Source organism: Vicia villosa, linkage group LG2, assembly GCF_029867415.1.
Source record: "Vicia villosa cultivar HV-30 ecotype Madison, WI linkage group LG2, Vvil1.0, whole genome shotgun sequence".
Taxonomy (NCBI): domain Eukaryota; kingdom Viridiplantae; phylum Streptophyta; class Magnoliopsida; order Fabales; family Fabaceae; genus Vicia; species Vicia villosa.
In genome coordinates this window covers 149,359,792-149,379,729 of record NC_081181.1, presented here as the reverse complement: position 1 = coordinate 149,379,729, position 19,938 = coordinate 149,359,792, and the positions used below count along the sequence as shown (strand labels likewise).

At 32.7% G+C, this 19,938-nt stretch overlaps 1 protein-coding gene across 1 annotated transcript; it reads left to right on the top strand.

Moving 5' to 3' along the window:
* Positions 1–8,930: 8,930 nt before the first annotated feature.
* On the top strand, positions 8,931–11,610 carry LOC131647026 (protein HOTHEAD-like). Its single transcript, XM_058916941.1, has 5 exons — positions 8,931–9,074; positions 9,281–9,626; positions 9,858–10,162; positions 10,278–10,669; positions 10,827–11,610. Exons 1-5 carry the CDS (start codon positions 8,987–8,989, stop codon positions 11,445–11,447), a joined length of 1,752 nt encoding a protein of 583 aa, XP_058772924.1. The 5' UTR covers positions 8,931–8,986; the 3' UTR covers positions 11,448–11,610.
* Positions 11,611–19,938: the final 8,328 nt, after the last annotated feature.

Below are 19,938 nucleotides of genomic sequence, written 5' to 3'. Positions count from 1 at the left end.
TGTATAACAGTTTATCCTATATATCGTTCAAGAACCGTGGCTGTTTCTTAAATCTCACGCACACAAATTGAATGCTCATGAAACATACATTCTGCACATTCTGTTTTAAGTTAATATATTTTCATACATATTTTAGTGTTTGCTCCAATTATAATTTTTTAAAACTTTTTGGTTACATTCGTTCAAACTATATGTTTAAGTCATTTTCTTTTGGGGTCAAGGTGTAGGTAATCCTTTAACATAGGTGAACTTATTGACACAGACGTGTAATAAACATTTTTTTTTAATCTTTTATGGTTGGATCTATATTTTTTTAAATGGCATATGATCATATTCTAGCTGTTACACATGAACCCAAGGTTATTTTATATTATAATGAAATTTCTGGATTTATATGTAGGTTACTTTTTCAATTAATAATACTTTCTCATGTTTCATAAAGTGTGTGGTTTCATATTTTTTCTCAATAAATACTCATTATACAAATGCAATTTGGTTACTATATCCTTATTTATTAATTTTCACTCTTTTAATTATTTCACTAATTAAAATTAATGAAAGTATTTTAGTAAATAATATTTATTTTGTCATTAACATCATTACATCAAATAAAACTCTTATTGTGAGAAGAAGGTTGTGCAACCAACATGATTTAGAGATTAAATTGGCAACAATATGGTACTCATATTCAACACTAGAGTAAGATAATGTGAGTTGCTCTTTAGATGAATAAAAGAGCAATTATTACCAAGAAATATATAATAATCAGAGGTGGATTGACGAGAGATAAAGGTGTAAACCATAATGTCGTGTACCCTGAACGTATCACCAGACATGCCGGAGAGCTTGCATGTGGTCTTTATACGTCGGAGAGTTTGCATGTGGTCTTCCCCAAGTTGGGCATGAAAAGATATATTTGTTGTACCACATACATATGAAATGTTTGGTTGAGTAAAAGTAAGATAATGAAGAACTAAGAAGGTTACGATAGGGAGATGAATCCTTATATGGAGTGTTATGTGTGTCATTCATCCGTGCTTTTGTGTTTATTAGAGCTAAATACAATTTGCAAAAGTACATTCTGTATTGTCCAAAAATAGCACATGTGTGCATGATTCTTCTACAAGGGCGGGGAGACTCAGAGATCATCATAAGTATATTACACGTATGTGGTGAAGGCTAGCTCATGACGATGAATAATCCTGCACAGTGGTCTTTGAGGTTGTTTTAGGGACCAACTCACGTGAGGTGAGAGATCCTGTTGTCGACCGCCACTATTAGGCTGCATGTGGCGGTTGAAGGGATGTTGCTAGAGTTACTCATAGTAGAACGCTATTTCAGTGGTGTTTGAATGAGTGTAAGTAAGTGTTACTTGAGAGTTGTCTTATATCTATTTGAGGGATGGTTTGTTTATAGAAGTTCTGGACTCCTAAGACTCTATTGGAAAAGATAGTCGACCACCCAATTAAAAGGTGGATAGTTGAATTTCTATTCTCAAGGAATAAATGGGTCAGTAGTTATCTTGACTATTCCACTATCTAAGACACATCTTATCCCACTTTTTCTCTCCCTAGGGGCGATGAAAACGCAGGGGCAAGGCCACCTCTCTTTATCGCCCTTTCTTAGGGCGATTCCGAGTTGTCGCCCTAGACAAGGTTATGTGCAAAATATAACACTACACATTTTAGCGTGTGTAAGAATTTCTTTGACATACTTTTTTCTATGAGAGAAATAAATCTTTTTGGTGGAAAGTACTACAATATCCAAGATGTAGCTCAGATGTCTTAAATCTTTCCTAGCACCTCGAAACTGAGAAGTGAAATGGTAGATTTTCATAGAGCATCAGAAGATGTGGTAAGGATATTATCATCGACATAAAGTAGAATATAGGCCATGTGAGTGTCTTTCTTGAAGATGGAAAAGGAGTTATCACACTTACTTTGAAAAAATAATAGATGAAACATAGTCCGCAATCCGCTTGTACCAAGTTCGAGACTCTTTTTTGAGCCCACATAGTAATTTACGCAAACGGCACACATGATTAGAATTAATTGAATCCTTAGACTCTAATGGTTGATACATGTAAACCATTTATTTAAGTTCTTTATGTAGAAAAACATTCTTGACATCCAACCGATGAATTTTCCATGACTTAGAGAGAGTAATTCTAATAAATATGTAAATAGTGGCCGGTTTGACAATTGAGTTAATAGTTTCTCCATAATAAGTACTAACTTGTTAACCCGCACCATCACCTATAAGTCAGAATTTATGCCTCTCAAAAGAATCATCATATTTTTCTTTATGTATAAAAATCCATATAGACCGAATAATATTATTATCAGGTGGTCGTAGCATTAAATTCCACATCTTACTTTTGTTTAGATCATTGTATTCGTCATCCATGACCATTTCTCAATTTAGTTCTTTAAGTACAATACATGGTTCTTAGGTAGAGTGCATCTAGGAACATGGTTGTGTAGGCCAAAATATTTTTTGATGGGTTTAAAAATACCATGTTGACTTCTAGTAACCGATTTGATGTCTGTTGGTAAAAAGGGTTAAAAAATGGGAGGAAGAGAATGTTGACTTGTTTGGTCATGTTGTAATTGGGTAGTGGGAGATGGGAATTGGGTTGTGCCGATTTGTAGGAGATAAGGGGATGGGTGTCTGAGCAATACGGTTTTGAGTGGGTAGGATGTTTGTTTGGTCCAGACATGATGTGGGACCAATTTAGGTAATGAACCGTTGAACTTGGATGTGGGCCAATTTGAGTGTGAGTCTTTATGTGGCTTATAATGTGAGGGGACAAGTCATTGTCTAGGAAGGTGTTTATAATAGCTTGGGGTGTATTGTTGGATAAGGAAATGGGGTTTTATTAAATGAAATATGGAAAAAAAAGAATAAGTCATTTGAAGATAAATCTAAACATTTATGGTCTCAATGACTTGATGAATTTCCAAGAAAGACACATGGGTGTGGAGTGATGTTGGAGTTTGTGTCTTATAATAGATGGAAAAAGGGGTAGCATAAACACCCAAATATGCGTAACTGAGAATAAAAGGAGTATTTTTTATACAACATTTTAAGGGTGACTCAAATGTGAGAATTTTGTTTGATAAAATATTCAAAAGATATGTTGCCATTTCAAGAGCATGATATAAAAAAGATTTAAGTAAAGATGCGTAAATTACTAATGAGCATATAATATTGTTAATGGAACATATTTTCGTTGAGATTTTCTGTTTTTTGAAAATATATAAAGGCAAGATAAACGAAAAGAAATTCCATTAATTTCACATATTTTTTAAAAATGGGTCATGCTAACGAGTGTCTCAGGGGCACTCTTTAAGCATTCCATATAAAGAAAATATATCTTAAAAAAATTATTTATTTCAATATCCAATACATTGAATACAACCAATTTTAATAAAACAAATTTTGTTATTCTTTAAAAAAGTCAATTATTTCCATTTTTAAAACAATGAATATAAGTATTGCTTACATTTTTAAACTCTTAACAAGTGCTCCTGGGGCACTCGTTAGCATTACCTTTTAAAAATTACTATTGACATTTTCATGACCATTGTCACATTAAATACTTTTAATTTTCTATTGAAATTGTGTGTTTATGAATGCTCAAGTTTTTTATAAACATGAATATACTTGCGATTTTTGTGAAATTAGAAAAATTTACAATAAATTTGAATAATCATCCAAAAAAGGAAGATATTTATTTCCTAACGAGCTTAACACGGAAGATGTTCATACATCATTTTGTAAAATGTAAAATATAAAATGAAAACAAACTATGATTATGTGAACTAAAGAATGAAAGTTTAACATATTTACAAGAGGACAAGAATGAAAAAAAAAATGATTTCTAGATTTATTACATTCACTCAATTTATTTTGTCTAAGAGAATGTAAAACATATTCTCCTAGATGACCTAAACGATCATACCAAAGAGAGGATGTCACATGTGCAAAAGAATATGTAAGTTCAACTTTATTCAAGAAAGTGGTGTCGGGATAAAGATCGCCTCGACTCTCACATCTCATTAGATCCATCTGGCTCTAAAAATTCTTCACAGAAAAAATAAACGGGTCAAGTTCAATTGAAACTTTATTATATGTAGTAAATTTACAAACGTATATTAAATTTTTAATTAAGTTTAGGACATGTAGTACATTTTTGAGAATAAGAAGATGGTGTGGGTGGGTATGTGTGCACTACCAAGACCATAAATTGGAATGACCATTTCCTATTTATTTTTATTTTTTTAAATTTAAAATAAGACAAAAGATTACGATGCGAAGATGTCATGTACTGAGAAGTAGCTCTGGTGTCGATATACCAATATTATATTGATTTGGCTGCTACTTGTCATGCGCGCACATCAAAAGATGGGATGATATGTTCAAGCACATTGTGGATGCGTGTTTGCACCTTAAAGAGACCGGACCATGAAAGATAGTGGTTGGTTTCATTATCCAACATCATTAGACTGATGGTTTTGATGTTGTTTATGGCGAAAACAAAGTGGAATTTGGTTTGCACCGCCGGTGGAGATTGATTGATTGTTGGCTGTCAACATTATTTGCGGGGATAATGGGTGTAGCCATGGTGAAGAAGGGTGGCAGTAAGAGTTATGTTATAGGAGTTTTGGATCGAGAAATTTGATACCATATAAGAATATAATTCTCAGCTTCTCATTGATATGATTTGGAAATAATATACAATTTGTTGTCAAATTCTATTTTAAAAACTAATAATAGATAATGAATATAATTAATAGATAATAAACAGCGAATAATATATACATATTATATATTATTTTATGGGTAATGCTACCATGTGTCATAATGTCACATGTTTACCCTAATGGCACATGTTTAAAAACCTACATTAAAAAAGTTTGTCTTAAATAAAATAAAAAATAAAATTAATTATATATTTGTAATTAATTCAATACACAATTTCCAAGATAAAATTTCCTTTTTTAGGTCTTAACATGTTAGCATTACCCTTCTTATTATGATGATAGTTGTATTGAAGTTGAGGAGAGGATGTTTGCCCATTTATTTTGTGGTTGGTATGAGGTTGTGAAAAGAAAATGAAAAGAAAAGAAAAAAATGTGTAAAAGAAAGAAAAGAAAAAGAAAGAAAAAAGAGAAAAATTTTGAAATAGAAAATAACAAAAAGATTATGAATAAGATTGTGCTAATAAGTATTGTGTTTGGTGGGAAACGTGTGGTTAAGGAAGAAAGTTTTGATTTGAATTTTATTGTTTGAAACTTTGTGGAAGTAATTACTCCCTTAGGTTTAGGCAAGTTTTTATTTCGATTAGCTTTAAGACTTATCACTTGTTTGTTAACTGAGCCACATTACAACCTTGAAAGCACTTGTGATTCGTGTCGTTGTATTTTCAATACTATTTTTGGATGAACGCATCATTTTGTCTATTGTTTGTAAGATTGTTGGGTGTGTGTCAAAGTCCTCACCTTTTGGTATTTTTCATCTACCAATGAGTTGTTGCTAGGTGTGATTCGTGGTTGAGCATATCTTGTTTAGAATATTTTGTATGATTTTTGTACTTAGGATTCGTTTCATTTTCATGTGTCGTTGTAGGATTGTGGTAAGTTTTTACTTTGTTTGTGTGTTTTTGGTTTGAACCGTGCAATTGTTTTGTTTTTCTAAACTTTGTTGATTCTTGATTCTTTGATTTTTTACTTTTGATTCTTTGAGTGTTTGGCCTTATTTGAGGGCAAACAGGTTTAAGTTGGGAAGAGTTTGATAAGTGCAAAAATATTGTTATTTTGTGTATATAATTTGTTGCACTTATCGATACTTTTTGTTAATACCGTTTGAATAATCTCTGTTTTGTTTGTAAATTCGTATACTTTATGAATAGTTGTATTTTCATATAATTTTATAATGTTTGATAGTTTTCTATTCATTTTGCAGGTATTGATGCGTATTTGGAACAAGAGCAATAAAGTGTCGAAGACACGGCTTCAAACGCACGATTTTGGGCAGCATGTCAACGGATAAGGCTCAAATAAGTATGATAAAATTCATCAATTTTGTTGATATTTATTCATTATTAGATAGGAAATTGAATAAGCTTTTCAACGCTTCGAACCGGGTGCAAATCAGAGTTACGGTTCTCAAGTTATGCCCAAAATAAGATTTCAAGTTCTAGTGTAGCACGCTAAGCAGACTTAGCGCGCGACGCGCGCTCTGGGCGGTTTTGAAAGTCATTAAATAGGAAAAAATTATATTTTTTAGGATTATGCTTTGGGGTATTTGTTCCCAAAGTCATCACAACCATTTTTGAGTAGAGAGAGGTTGAAAACATCAATTGGGAGTTGCATCTTGATGATCGGAGGTCGAATTTCTCATCGATTGGTGTTGACAAACCAAGAAATGTTTGATTCCTCTTCTTCTGTTCTCTTTGTATTTCTCTTTTGTTGAGTTTGTATGTAAATTACTCTAAAACCATGGATGTTTGTTACTCTTTCTACTAGTTGTATAAAGTTTGCTTTACAAATCTTAATCGGTGTTTCCTTGATCTTTTTGCTTAAATGTTTTGAATTTGTGTTGTTGTAGAAATAGACATCATGAAACTTGATTAGGGGGATATCTGTTACCTTTAATGCCTTTGCGTTGTTCGATCGGTTGAGACATTGTCGAAAGAGCAATATGGTTGAACTCTCGCCTGTGTTGCAAAAATGGACATTGATGTGAGAGATATGTGGTGATTCTAACGAGTATTGTAAATTGAGTGCGGCGGAGTAATAAATTTAAATTTGTAAGGAGTAGTTTAGATTCGAACCAGATAATTTATTCTCTATCAAGAATGTATTTATTTTATGTTCATATGTTATATTTTCCGTTTTTACTTAAAACCCATTTAACCCAAAACTAAGAACCCATCGAACGGCAATTCGGTAGCACTATCCCTGTGGAGACGATAAATTTTTCGGATAAATACTTCCAAAACTTTTGTTGCTTGCCGCTTTACCGCTTCAACAATGACCTCTCTTTTTTAAATATTCCTGGGCACTATTTTGAAGAATCTATGCATATATCTTTTAATGAATCCAACCATTTCAATGAGAATATAGTTGTGTGATGAATGTGGATATTATGTTATGAGACATATGTTAAATATTGTTTTCAGATGCATTATCAATTCATGGCTTAAGGTATTAACGTTATCCATATACCGGTAATTTATGTATATTTGTCAAGTTAATGTTGTTGTTAGATTATCATAATTTAAATTTTATTTAAATTATAGGGTTTAGGTACGAAACATCATTCCCACAAGAAAATGTAGATGACATCCAATCATGTTGGGTCGGTGCCTTCCTATCTTATTATGAATCTCAACAACACTGGTTTTTCTTGGTGGTTGTAAGCATTGTATAGAGCTTTTGTCATTGTAGGTTCAAATATATATATAGGTTCGCTTGGTAGAGGTTTTATGTATCCCAGGTATTGTAAGCATTGTACATTTGGTTTTGTAAATAATAAAAATTTTGTATTGTGTTTATGTTCTGTATAAAATACAAATGATCTGATTCTGTCACATAATTTGTTGTTTTTGCGTAAAAAATGATAAATATTAATTAAAATGATATTTTAAACAAACAATAAATGGCAAAAAAAATAGGTTATACCCCTCTCTTATTATATCACACCGACGTAATACTGGCCTTTTTCCCTCGGTTATTAACAAAAACTGAGAGGTATATGACGCATGCTACATAGTTTTGAAAATAAAAAATGTTGCGGCTAGGAATCAAACCAATGATTGTTTCAACCATCCTCTCGATTATTCAGAAAACAAGGGGTAAGGTGATAGGTTTTCATGTCGTCCTTTATTATCTCGATTTTCTAACTGAGTTAAAATCCCCTTCGCACTTGAAGTAAAATGGATATATTTGTAACAGTGAGAATATGTTGCATAGAACTAGTGTTAATAAAATACCATTGATATTTTGCAAACAACATTAAAGTTGTCGAGCAAAGTGACATAAGAAAAAAAAAATGTAAAGATGATTCTAGAGTGGTACCACAAATTAAAGACCACATTCAAAAACAATTACACAACCTTTAGAATACAAGTTGTCATTAGTAGGCTGCCGGTAAGTTATTATAAATTATCCTCTAAGTAGTAGATTTAGACGGTAAGATATCTTTGTGTTAAATCATTTTAACTCAAGGAAGCATCTTACCTGTAAGTCTTTGAAATTCGTAAGCTTATTTAAAATTGAGAGAATGATACACACTATGAATTCAACCAATTAGCTTGTCATGAATTTTAATCTTGAAAATAGTTATCTTGCTAAACAATTTTTTGAAACCTTTCAAATCACTTCTTAAATATAATTTTTAGTTCTCCAAATTAAGAGTTTTTTTAATTTTTAAATAAAAATAAATTTTCTAAAACCTTTCCCACCTAAATATTTCTATTCTTTTCACTCATATTAATTCTTCCCATTTTCATACTCCAAACTCTAAAACAAAATTTAAATTATTTTAGACAATTGATTAAAATTGACGTGCCCTCCCCACCTAAGTTTTCTTCTTTTTAACATTAAATTTAAGCATAAACTAAGTAACACAATTAGTTAGATTTTATCAAGGACCACTTAGAAAAACTCATCATGAAATATAGGTGCAATAAATTAGGTGAGTCAATTAAGAAACTAAGCGAGCAAAAATTTGTACATCACAAAATCTGCATTTTCTTGAATCACTGTGGTCCATGCATGCAAACAAAATTTCCGATAACATTATAGTTTTAGCATTTGTGATAAAAATAGTAAGTAATCTTTATGTTGGTAAAACTTATAGCCGTTGATTACGTTGAGCTTTTCACATTATATAATCATCATCACAAAGAATAGTTGGTATAGTTACAACATATTCATCATATACTCCATTCACAACTCATCCTAACATAACCTCTAAAATGAGTCTAGTTTTTTGGTTATGGAAGCTAACTCTTTTTTCTCTTGCTGCCATTCTCTTCTCTCCTAAACAATGTATATCTCAGAAAGGTAAATGGAATGTATTTTGTTTACCTTATGTTTAGTAACTAATTATATCCGAGGCACTGATACGATATTGGACATTCCACTGTGTGACTGAGACTAACACGTAATCAGACATGTCTTTGTTTAGAGGTGTCAGTGTTACAGAGTTAATATCAATTAGATAAGATTGGTAACAGATCTAAAACTAACAAAGAATTATGATTTTACAGATACAGATAGAAAATATCCATTTATGCAAAATGCTGCATCAGCACCAAGTGTATCATACTATGATTACATCATAATTGGTGGAGGAACTGCAGGATGTCCTTTAGCTGCAACACTGTCTCAAAACCATACTGTTTTGCTGCTTGAACGTGGTGGATCGCCTTATGGGAACCCTAATATAACAAATTTAAGTGCCTTTGGTGTTCCACTTGCTGATACTTCTCCTTCCTCTCCGGCTCAAAGATTTGTTTCTGAAGATGGCGTTCTCAACTCAAGAGCTCGTGTTCTTGGCGGCGGATCATGTTTGAATGCTGGTTTCTATACTCGAGCAAGTCCTCATTACGTAAGGTAACACGAAAAAAAAGTTACAATATATTCAGAATTTTTCTAATATATACCCGGTCTAATAACGGGTTTTAAAATATTTAGCTATGAAGCACACTCTATAAAGCTTTCTTACACGAATCATACATGTGTACAAATGTCTGACACTGCGACGCACCTACTATCATTATCAGAGGTGTGCGTGCTTCATAGATTTTTAGTAAATTTTGATAAAATGTTATATTTGTTTTTCAGAGAAGTTGGTTGGGATGGAAAGTTAGTGAATGAATCATATAAATGGGTGGAGAGAGTCGTGGCGTTTCAGCCTCCTGTGCGACAATGGCAATCGGCGGTTAGGGATGGATTATTGGAAGTAGGGGTGTTGCCCTACAATGGTTTTACTTATGATCATATTTATGGGACAAAGATTGGAGGTTCAATTTTTGACCAAAATGGTCATAGACATACTGCAGCTGATCTTTTGGAATATGCTAACACAAACACAATTACTCTTCTTTTGCATGCCATTGTTCATAGGATCTTGTTCACAACTAACAAAGGTTTTCACCCTAATCCTTAATTCATCATAGGATCATGTTTTTAAACTACTTTTTTTGGTGGCTTGGTTTATTTAATGATGATTTTATGAATGCATTTTGCTTGATATTGAATCAGATGGATCAAGTTCAAGGCCAGTTGCACATGGAGTTGTATTCAAGGATGATCGCGGAAGAGAACACAGGGCATACTTGAACCGGGGGACAAGAAATGAGATCATAGTGTCAGCTGGAGCACTAGGTAGCCCACAACTTCTAATGTTGAGTGGAATTGGAGCAGCACATCATCTTAGGGAACACAACATCAGTTTAGTATTGGATCAACCTTTGGTTGGACAAGGAATGTCCGATAACCCAATGAACGCAATTTTTGTCCCGTCTCCTCAACCTGTTGAGGTCTCCCTCATTCAAGTTGTTGGCATTACCAACTTTGGAAGCTACATTGAGGCCGCTAGCGGTGAAAACTTCAACGGCCGTTCACGAAGAGACTTCGGAATGTTTTCACCTAAGGTAATAATAACAAACTAATTATTTGATTAAGATCACCTGCGATCACTGATGCCATGAATACGTGAATGTGACGCAATCCATATTCACATTTTTTTTAGTATAAATGTTGATGTAACAAAATTAACTATTTTTTATTGGTTACAAATTACAAATGTAGATTGGACAATTTTCAAAGTTGCCACCAAAGCAAAGGACCCCAGAAGCCATAGCAAAAGCAATAGAGAGAATGGAGCGCCTAGACCAAGAAGCTTTCAAGGGTGGATTCCTTCTAGAAAAAATAATGGGACCAATTTCAAGAGGTCATTTGGAGCTACAAAACACTGATCCAAATGAGAACCCTATAGTAACATTTAACTACTTCCAAGATCCAAGAGACTTAGAAATGTGCATACAAGGAATCAGCACCATTGAGAGAGTAATCAATTCAACGGCATTTTCACCATTTAAATACAATAACATGTCAGTGTCTATGTTACTTAACATGACTGCAAATTCGCCAGTAAATTTATTGCCTAAACACACAAATACTGGGAGGTCTTTGGCACAGTTTTGTAGAGACACTGTCATGACTATATGGCATTATCATGGTGGATGCCAAGTTGGTAGGGTTGTTGATAGTAATTATAAGGTTCTTGGTATCGACGCGTTGCGCGTAATCGACGGTTCAACGTTTAATTATTCTCCTGGAACTAATCCTCAAGCAACTGTTATGATGCTTGGAAGGTATATGGGAGTCAAAATATTGAGAGAGAGACTTGTTGATGATGAAACCAAATAATGTTGTATAAAGAAATTTAGTATATGGTTTTTCTCTAGTTGATGTTCATCAATTGGTGTCTTGTTACTGAGAATATCTACACATTTTACCTTTCAATTAGAAGGGTAAATAATGGAAGAATTTGATTTTATTGTTTCAATTAGAAGAATTTGATTTGGCAAAATTTTATGGATGCATATACATAAGGGACTAATTTGGCAAAAATTTTAAATGTAAGGTAGGCCCTAACAATCATTCATAAAAAATTAGAAGAATTGTAGGATAAGTAAGAAATTCGAATAACTAAGAAAATTCAAAAATAGTGAGATAATGTGTACACATACATAATCTTTGTATAAATAGTTACATATTACTATAAATCATTTCGTTGTTGGTAAGAAATATACTGACTTTTGATGTTCAATTCAAAAGTAAGTAGAAAATTCGACTAATATCCCTTAATAATAGTTTTTCTTTTTAAAGTAATTATGTCTAAGAAAAAAAATCTTTAGCTATGAATTTTTCACTTTTAAAAATAATATTAAGTACAGAGGATTAATTTTTATAGAATTATTAAATTAATAAAAGTCTAATTTAATGAAAAGGCAAAATGATGAGTAGAAATACTAGTTTGATTGATTGTGTATGTGTAAATTGTAATGACTTCATTCATCTATGAAACGGGAGGTAATAAGGAAGTAACACTTCATGCTAGGTCCAAAAGAAACACAGTAAGGTTCAAACGACTAAATGATTTTGTGGTGCCGAAGATCCCAAAATAATGGAAACACCTAAAAGTTTTTATTATTGAGCCATTTATTCTACTGTTATTGTAAGAATTCCAGTTGGTATTGGGTATTTAGATTCGTGAATATGTTGTAACCCATATATGTATTTGTGTGATAAACGAATGAAATAGAGATGAAAATATTGAGTAAAGTTATTAGTAGGATTTTTTTTGGTAAAAATTAAGTTTTAGGATTTAGTTTAACCTTTTCTTTGACTGGGAACATAATATTTGGTGTCTTCATATTTTCATTGAGTTGTCATCATGATCTCGTCATCACGTCTTAATTTTGATGATCTTGCTCTCACCCTTCAACAAATCCTCCAAAACCAAAAGCATTTTCTCCAAAACTAGGAAACTTTTCAAAAGAATCTCTCCACCATAATACCCGAAGCAGGGCCGGTCCTTTGAATTTGGGTGCCTTGAGCGAATCAAAAGAGTGATGCCCCTATAATTTTTTTAACAATAAATACATAAGGATAAAGAAATAATTTGATAAAAAACACATTTTCATTTGACATAATGCAAAGAGAATAGAAATATAGATCTTTGAATCAATGTTTATACTACATCAAAATATAAACCACTATAAAGAGACTTATTCTTCTTCTTCTTGATCCCGTCTTTTTTCCTATAAAAAAATTGACCAAACCTTTAAAATTATTTAAATATCATCCTCTTAGCATTTTTTGTTGCAAAATCATTAATAATTTAATCATAATCAAGATTCTTCAAAAAATTATTTTCAATTGAAATAAACCAAAGACTATTTAATCTATCTTGTGACATAGTAGACCTCAAATAAGATTTTAATAATTTTAATAAGATTTCAATTGCTCTATAATTTATGCGCGCATTAGGCTAACAATTAAAAGTGTTTAAAGAACTCAATATCATATAGCTTGATTTTGATTCAACTATTAAAAATTCTCTAATAACTTTCAATTCTTCAAACAAAATTTCACCATCAAGATCAAGAGAATCGTCATGTTTTATATAAGTTTCAAGATGTTTACAATATGCTTTCAAGTTCCTATCAAATAATGATTTAAGTATTTCAATACTAAACAAGAATCCAAAAATATTTTCATATGTGCTATACTGCTCAAATCTTCTATCAAGTGAGCCAATTGTTTGATCTATAATATATAAGAAATAATAATTTCGAAAAGACTCTTCAGTAGACTCAAGATTCAGTTGTGTGGGTTGAGATGGATTTTCATCATTGTGTTGTTTTGTACTAATTTGACGTTTTTGAATAAACACACATTCAATCTCTATTTCACTCTCAATCTTTTCAGCACTAGCCTTAGCATTTACAAATCCAGATTCTTTATATTTTTTCAAATACTTGATCAAACCTTTTACTAGTTCTATAGCCACATCAATACACATGTCTTTTTTTTTTGTTGCAAACTTTTGCTAATCTCATTAACAACAATTAACAATTCAAACCAAATAATCATAGCTGCTAAAAATTCAAAGTAACCAATTTCATGAGTTGCTAAAAATTTGACTTCACTCTTATTTTAGAGATCATTATCTTGTTCAGCTAGTTGAAGTAGTACTTCACTCTTAATTTTGGGATCAATAATATAAAATATTTTTTATATCATTGTTTTAATTTTAGTGTCTCAATTAAGCTCTTTAGTTTCTAAAATTATGGATATATTAATTGATTTTATTTTAGAGAAATTCATTGATTTTATTCTACTCTATATTTTATTTATGAGAAATTACATTCTTTTATTAAGTAGTGCCCCTATAATTTTGTTAACCCGTATTTAAAAAAAAAAAAAATTTTAGCGAGTATTTTTGTAATAGAAAATTCTGTTTTAATATATATAGGTATAAGAATTTTTTTTTTGGTGCCCCTAAAATTATGGGGCCCTGGGCTCCCGCCCCGCGAGCCCGTGCTTAGGGCCACCCCTGACCCGAACTCAACCACCTCCAAAATCGCTTGGGACCTTTGGGATTCCAACCTCCGTCAAATGAAAATTTCCACGCCCCACCCCTACCATTAAGCTAGACATACCTAGATTCAATGACACATACCTCATGCTAAGTTGCGGGAAGACAAGTTTTTTGACTGGCGTAGCTCGTACCCACTACCATACAAAACCAACCCACCATCGTCTTCATCTTTTAAACCGACTCTTATTGTATCACCCCCTAAACCTCATTCAACCATTAAACGTTTGTCTTCAGCGGAACTCCAAGTTCGCCGTGAAAAAGGGCTCTATTACAACTGTGATGAGCATTACCAAACCAGCTACTATTGTAAGGGGTTGTTTCATCTCTTTATTGTCAAACTGTATTTTTCACTAACCATTGAGGAATCCACCCACCTCCAATTGACATTACCTGATGACACAACCCCTACTCAAAACACACCACTAGAAACCAATTCACCACCCAATATCGACCTCACAACCCACATAAGCTTACATGCCCTCACGAGCCACACCATACCACAGAGTAGCAAAACAATTGGGGCTCTAATTGCAATCGGTTGATTCCTTTCACGTTATTTTGGGTAATGGAGAAGAATTGAGTTATACATTGATGTGTCCTCAAACCCCTATTGTATTGGGCTTGCTTGAATTTAAAGTTGATCTATTCTTTTGAAAATTTCTTAATGCACCCTTATAGGGGTGAAATAAACCTCTAAAAACCTCAAAATGTCCTTCGAAAATGCATATAAGAATTCATCCAAAATCAATTTTCAATGTGTTTCAGAAATGCATCTCTGAAACAAACCTTATTATTACTTGAATGTTGGATTTAAACATTCAGTGGTATATTCGGATATGCATTTCTGAAAAATATTGTTGATATATCAGCTTGATGCATGATCACCCCTACCACTATTTCATTCTCTTCTTTTTCCTCGTAACCAAACGTACCATAAAATTCAACCATTCTCAATCAACTTTTCGTCACCAAACCAAGTTTCAAGTGTTTTATCATGTCAAATAGAGCAAAGAAAGTTGCAATTTAAGGTAAAATTTCCTCAAATCATCACTCATTTCCTAACACTGATGTTGAGTTTTGGATGAAAAAAGGGTCACTTCGGATATTCATATCCAAAACGAACATGTTATATTTCTGATGTGCATATATGAAACATGCCCTATTGCAGAAACAAATTTTTTATCAGATTTGTTGTTTTTGTCCGTTTTAGATATGGTGCACCCCGACATGTTTCCCAAAGCTGTTGTAAGGGTTTTGGAAAAAGGTGAATGACGATGTTAAGCCGGATGAGGTGAAAGGCGACGTTAAAATAATAGATGTTCCGCAACAATTTACAAATGATCAAATTTTTAATGTTCGTCAACAAATGCTTGAATGGGTCTAAATAGTAGCTAGCAAACTCAGGTTTGGTGTTATGATTGGAAAGTCCGACAATGACACTAGTAGAAGGCAAGCATTTGTAACAATGAGATGCGAGAGAAGTGGAAAATATGATCCAAAAACTCGAAAGTTAAAACATGATACCGGATCAAGAAGATGTGAATGTCCGTTTAAATTGCGTGAATAGTGTAGGGTGGATGATATGTGGCGTTTATTGTGATTTTTGGTATACATAATCATGTGTTGGACACCAAGCCACAAGGTCATCCAATCGTATATCGGCTTAAGCCGGAGGAGAAGGAAATTATTTTAGAAATATTGATAGTTAAAGTTATGCCGAGAAAAATACTTGCCAATTTGAAACGGAAAAGATCCCAAAGTATTTCAAATATCAGACTGGTATATAATGAACATTATCAACAGAACATGGCGAAGAGAGGTACGAGATCCGAAACGCAACAACTTTTTTTTGGACGATAACAACTATGTTTCAAGGTACAGAGTGTGTGAGGATAAAGTCAGTGTCCGTGACATTTTTTGAACTCATCCACAAAGTATCAAGTTGTTCAATACATATATAATATATCTATTCTACATTTTACCGATGTTTACTTTTATCGTTTTATTCTTTTTCATGTTTCTATGTAAATGATTCTGCTTCTGTTTCTATGTATGAGCTTTAGGGGTGGAACCAAATACAGAGAAAATCAGTGTTATCACCACTTGGCCTACTCCAAAATTTGTCAAGCACTTGCGCAACTTCTTATGTTTGACAAGATTTTATTTGAAGTTTGTCTATAATTACTCCAACATTACTGCTCCTTTAACTAAATTGCTAAAAAAAGATGAATTTGAGGGGGCAAATGGCCCGTTTGTTTTGGCATTTTTTAAAAGTGATTTTTATAGTGTTACATAATTTTGTAAAAAAAAAATTTACAAAGAAATTTTTTATAAAAGTTTCAAATGAAAATTTTGTTTGAATAGTTGTTCTTAAAATGTGATTTTAGATATTTCATCTATTTATGAGAAAAAAATTTGGATATCAAAATTTCAAGAGGGTTATTCCGGATATACATGTCTAAAACCCCTATTTTCGTAATAAAAAAATGTGAATTCGGAGGTGTGTATCTGAAACATGCCCTGGTGGCAAGATAAGAATTCTTGGGTCCAAAATGCTCCAAATCTTCTATAAATAGGGTCTCCAAACTATTTCTTCAACATCACACACCACAAATAGAGATGAGCCAAAAACATCCTCACATTACTTTTGTCTACTTCTGTGGTGAGATGTCGCCACGTCAATTTAGGTTCCCCGAGGACATGCCTCTCGCCGAACTGATTACCATACTTAATTCTCTCCTGCAATTTCCAAAAAAATTGAAAGGTGGTCAAGCTCGAGTATAATTCATCCTCAATTGACACTGAAGGAAAGATAAAGTTTACTCAGTTTGCACTGAAGACGGATGATGACTTGAAGGTTATGTGGAGTACTTTTCACCGATACTCTACTAATGGTTTGATTGAAGTCGAAATGAAGCTTCAACGATCTGGAGAAGATGTTATCAAAATATTACAACATCCTAAGCCACCGGTTTATAACTAAATATAATGTTTAATTTTTTCCACTATATATGTAATTTCGAGTATCGATCTTAAATCTATGTAAAGTTTCTTTGTTTTTAAGGTTTTTTCTTTTGTTTTGGGAGTCATTCTTTAATTCGAATATGTATATCCACATTATACAATTTAGTTCTTTTGGATGTGTATCTTTGAACCTATGCGAGAAAAAACTGGAACTTGGTGTGTTCGGAAATGCATATCTGAATTTAGGGGGTATTTGGGGAATTTCGTCAAAGTCCCCTAAGAACCCTTAAGGGAGCATTTAAAATTATCATTTGTTTTACCCTTGAGTGGAGCTGAAATGGTTCTAGGAGCCCAATGGTAGAAGACATTAGGGCTAATTCTAACAGACTATGAATCATTGACTATGACCTTTAAGGTAGCAGGTCAACCAATTCAACTGATGGGGGCAACCCAAACCAGCTTTAGAGGAGGCATATCTTCACCAGTTTAAGCGACTCTGAGCTACCAAAACCATTGACACGATGCTACAACTATACCTTACCCTAAATTCATCTCACAGAGCAACAATTTAGACGGAACCTCATTCAGACCCAAGAATTCATAACCTTCTAGAACACCATTCTTCCTTATTTATGATACCAAGGAAACTCCCACAACAGTGTCAAGTTGACCACCCCATTCCTCTCATTTCTAGCGCATACCCAATCAACGTCTTGCTCTATTAATATCCACATCTCAAAAAGTAGGAGATTAAAGCGCAAGTTCGTGAGAAACTTGACAATGGTATTATCCAACACAAGTTTAATGCTTTCTCTTATCCACTACTATTGGTTTTCAAGAAAGATGGTACGTGGATTTTTGTCATTTACTACAAGGTCTTAGCACTAACATAGTTAAAGAAAGGTTCCCCATACACGCAATCGATGAATTATTGGACGAATTGTAAGGTACTAAGTTGTTTCAAAGCTCGAACTTCACTCTAGTTATCATCAGACAAGAATACACGATGAGGACATTCTTAAGCCAACTTTTTGTATGCACCAGGGCCACTAAGAATTCTTAATGATGGTTTTTGAGGACATTCTTATGACAACTTCTCGTACGCACCAGGGCCACTAAGAATTCTAAAATTCCCTTTCAACATTCCAATCTTCTATGAATTTGGTTTTTGAGCTATATCTCTAGTAGTTTGACATTGTATTTTTTTATTATATTCTTGTCTATAGCCATTCCCTCGAGTCTCACCTTCAACATCTTGAGATGGTGTTATTGTTGGAACATACACAAAGTATTTTGGTGAATCAATGGAGAAAAATTAGTAATCTGAGAAGATGAAAATGAGAAAAATAATTTAGAGAGAATAATTGAGATGAGATGTGAATTTTAGCATTAATAACAAATGTTACAATTGAGAGATATTTATACAAGCTATCTAAAACAAGTGGAATACAAAACAACTTAAAGAAATAAGATCAAATGCCTAAACTCATGCTCGTAACCGGTTACACCAAATGTTGTAACCGGTTACGCCTACTCAAATAGAAACCCAAAAGCTGAAAACACCTGCTGTAATTGGTTACGCTATTTCCCATAACCGATTGCGGCCTTGATAAAACCAATTTCCATACTTCCAGAAGTTCTTATTTGATAAGCTGCTTACACTCGTTCACATCTATAAGCTTATACAATGCATTTGAATTATTATGCACATCCAATAGTCATATTATTTGGTAAAATGATGAGTTCTTTCTTTAGCAATCTAAGTGTGCCTTAGCCCATCCTTTTTTTATTATTTGGGCCACATTGTATGAGCTTTATAGGTGGAACCAAATACATAGAAAATCAGTGTTATCACCACTTGGCCTACTCCAAAATCCGTCAAGCACTTGTGCAACTTCTTATGTTTGACAAGATTTTATATGAAGTTTGTCTATAATTACTCCAACATTACTGTTCCTTTAACAAAATTGTTCAAAAAATATGGGGTTGAGGGGACAAATGGCCCACTTGTTTTGGCTTTTTTTAAAAGTGATTTTTATAGTGTTACATAATTTTGTAAAAAAAAAAATTACAAAGAAATTTTTTATAAAAGTTTCAAATGAAAATTTTGTTTGAATAGTTATTCTTAAAATGTGATTTTAGATATTTCATCTATTTATGAGAAAAAAATTTGGATATCAAAATTTCAAAAAATCACTTAATTTTGAAGCTATTTCAAATAGATTTTCATAAAAATCATTTTTGAAATATAACTTTTTGAAAAAATTGCGATTTTGACTAAGTTTTGGTCTTCAATAATGTGTGTTTATGTTATAAGATGTCAAAATTCGTATTTCATTTTAGAAAAAACAAATGTAAAAAAAACTTGTAATATTTTGGAAAATCTATTTTAAAAAGGCTTAAATGCACTTTTGGTCCTTGTAAGTTAGCGAGTTTTTGATTTTCGTCCTTGTAAGTTTTTTTTTGTTTGAGTCCCTATATCTTACTTTTTGCTTGAGGTTTAATCCCTAAAGCCAAAATCTGCAGGTTACCTACGGATTTTACTGTGAAATTTCCTGCGGATTTTGATTTTAGGGACTAAAACGAACGCGAAAGTGAAATATAGGGACTCAAACTAAAAAAAATAACTTACAGGGACGAAAATCAAAAACTCGCTAACTTACAGAGACCAAAAGTGCATTTAAGCCTTTTAAAAAATACAAAGAAAAATCCATTTTTTTAAAACTTGAAACAAACATGCCCAAATAAAGCTCAAGCAGCTTTTGATCAACTAAAGTTAGCTATGAC

Coding starts and splice junctions, on each gene's coding strand:
- LOC131647026 (XM_058916941.1), top strand. CDS start 8,987: ATGAGTCTAGTTTTTTGGTTATGGAAGCTAACTCTTTTTTCTCTTGCT. Junction 10,163..10,277: donor CTTGTTCACAACTAACAAAG/GTTTTCACCCTA, acceptor ATATTGAATCAG/ATGGATCAAGTTCAAGGCCA. Junction 10,670..10,826: donor TCGGAATGTTTTCACCTAAG/GTAATAATAACA, acceptor TTACAAATGTAG/ATTGGACAATTTTCAAAGTT.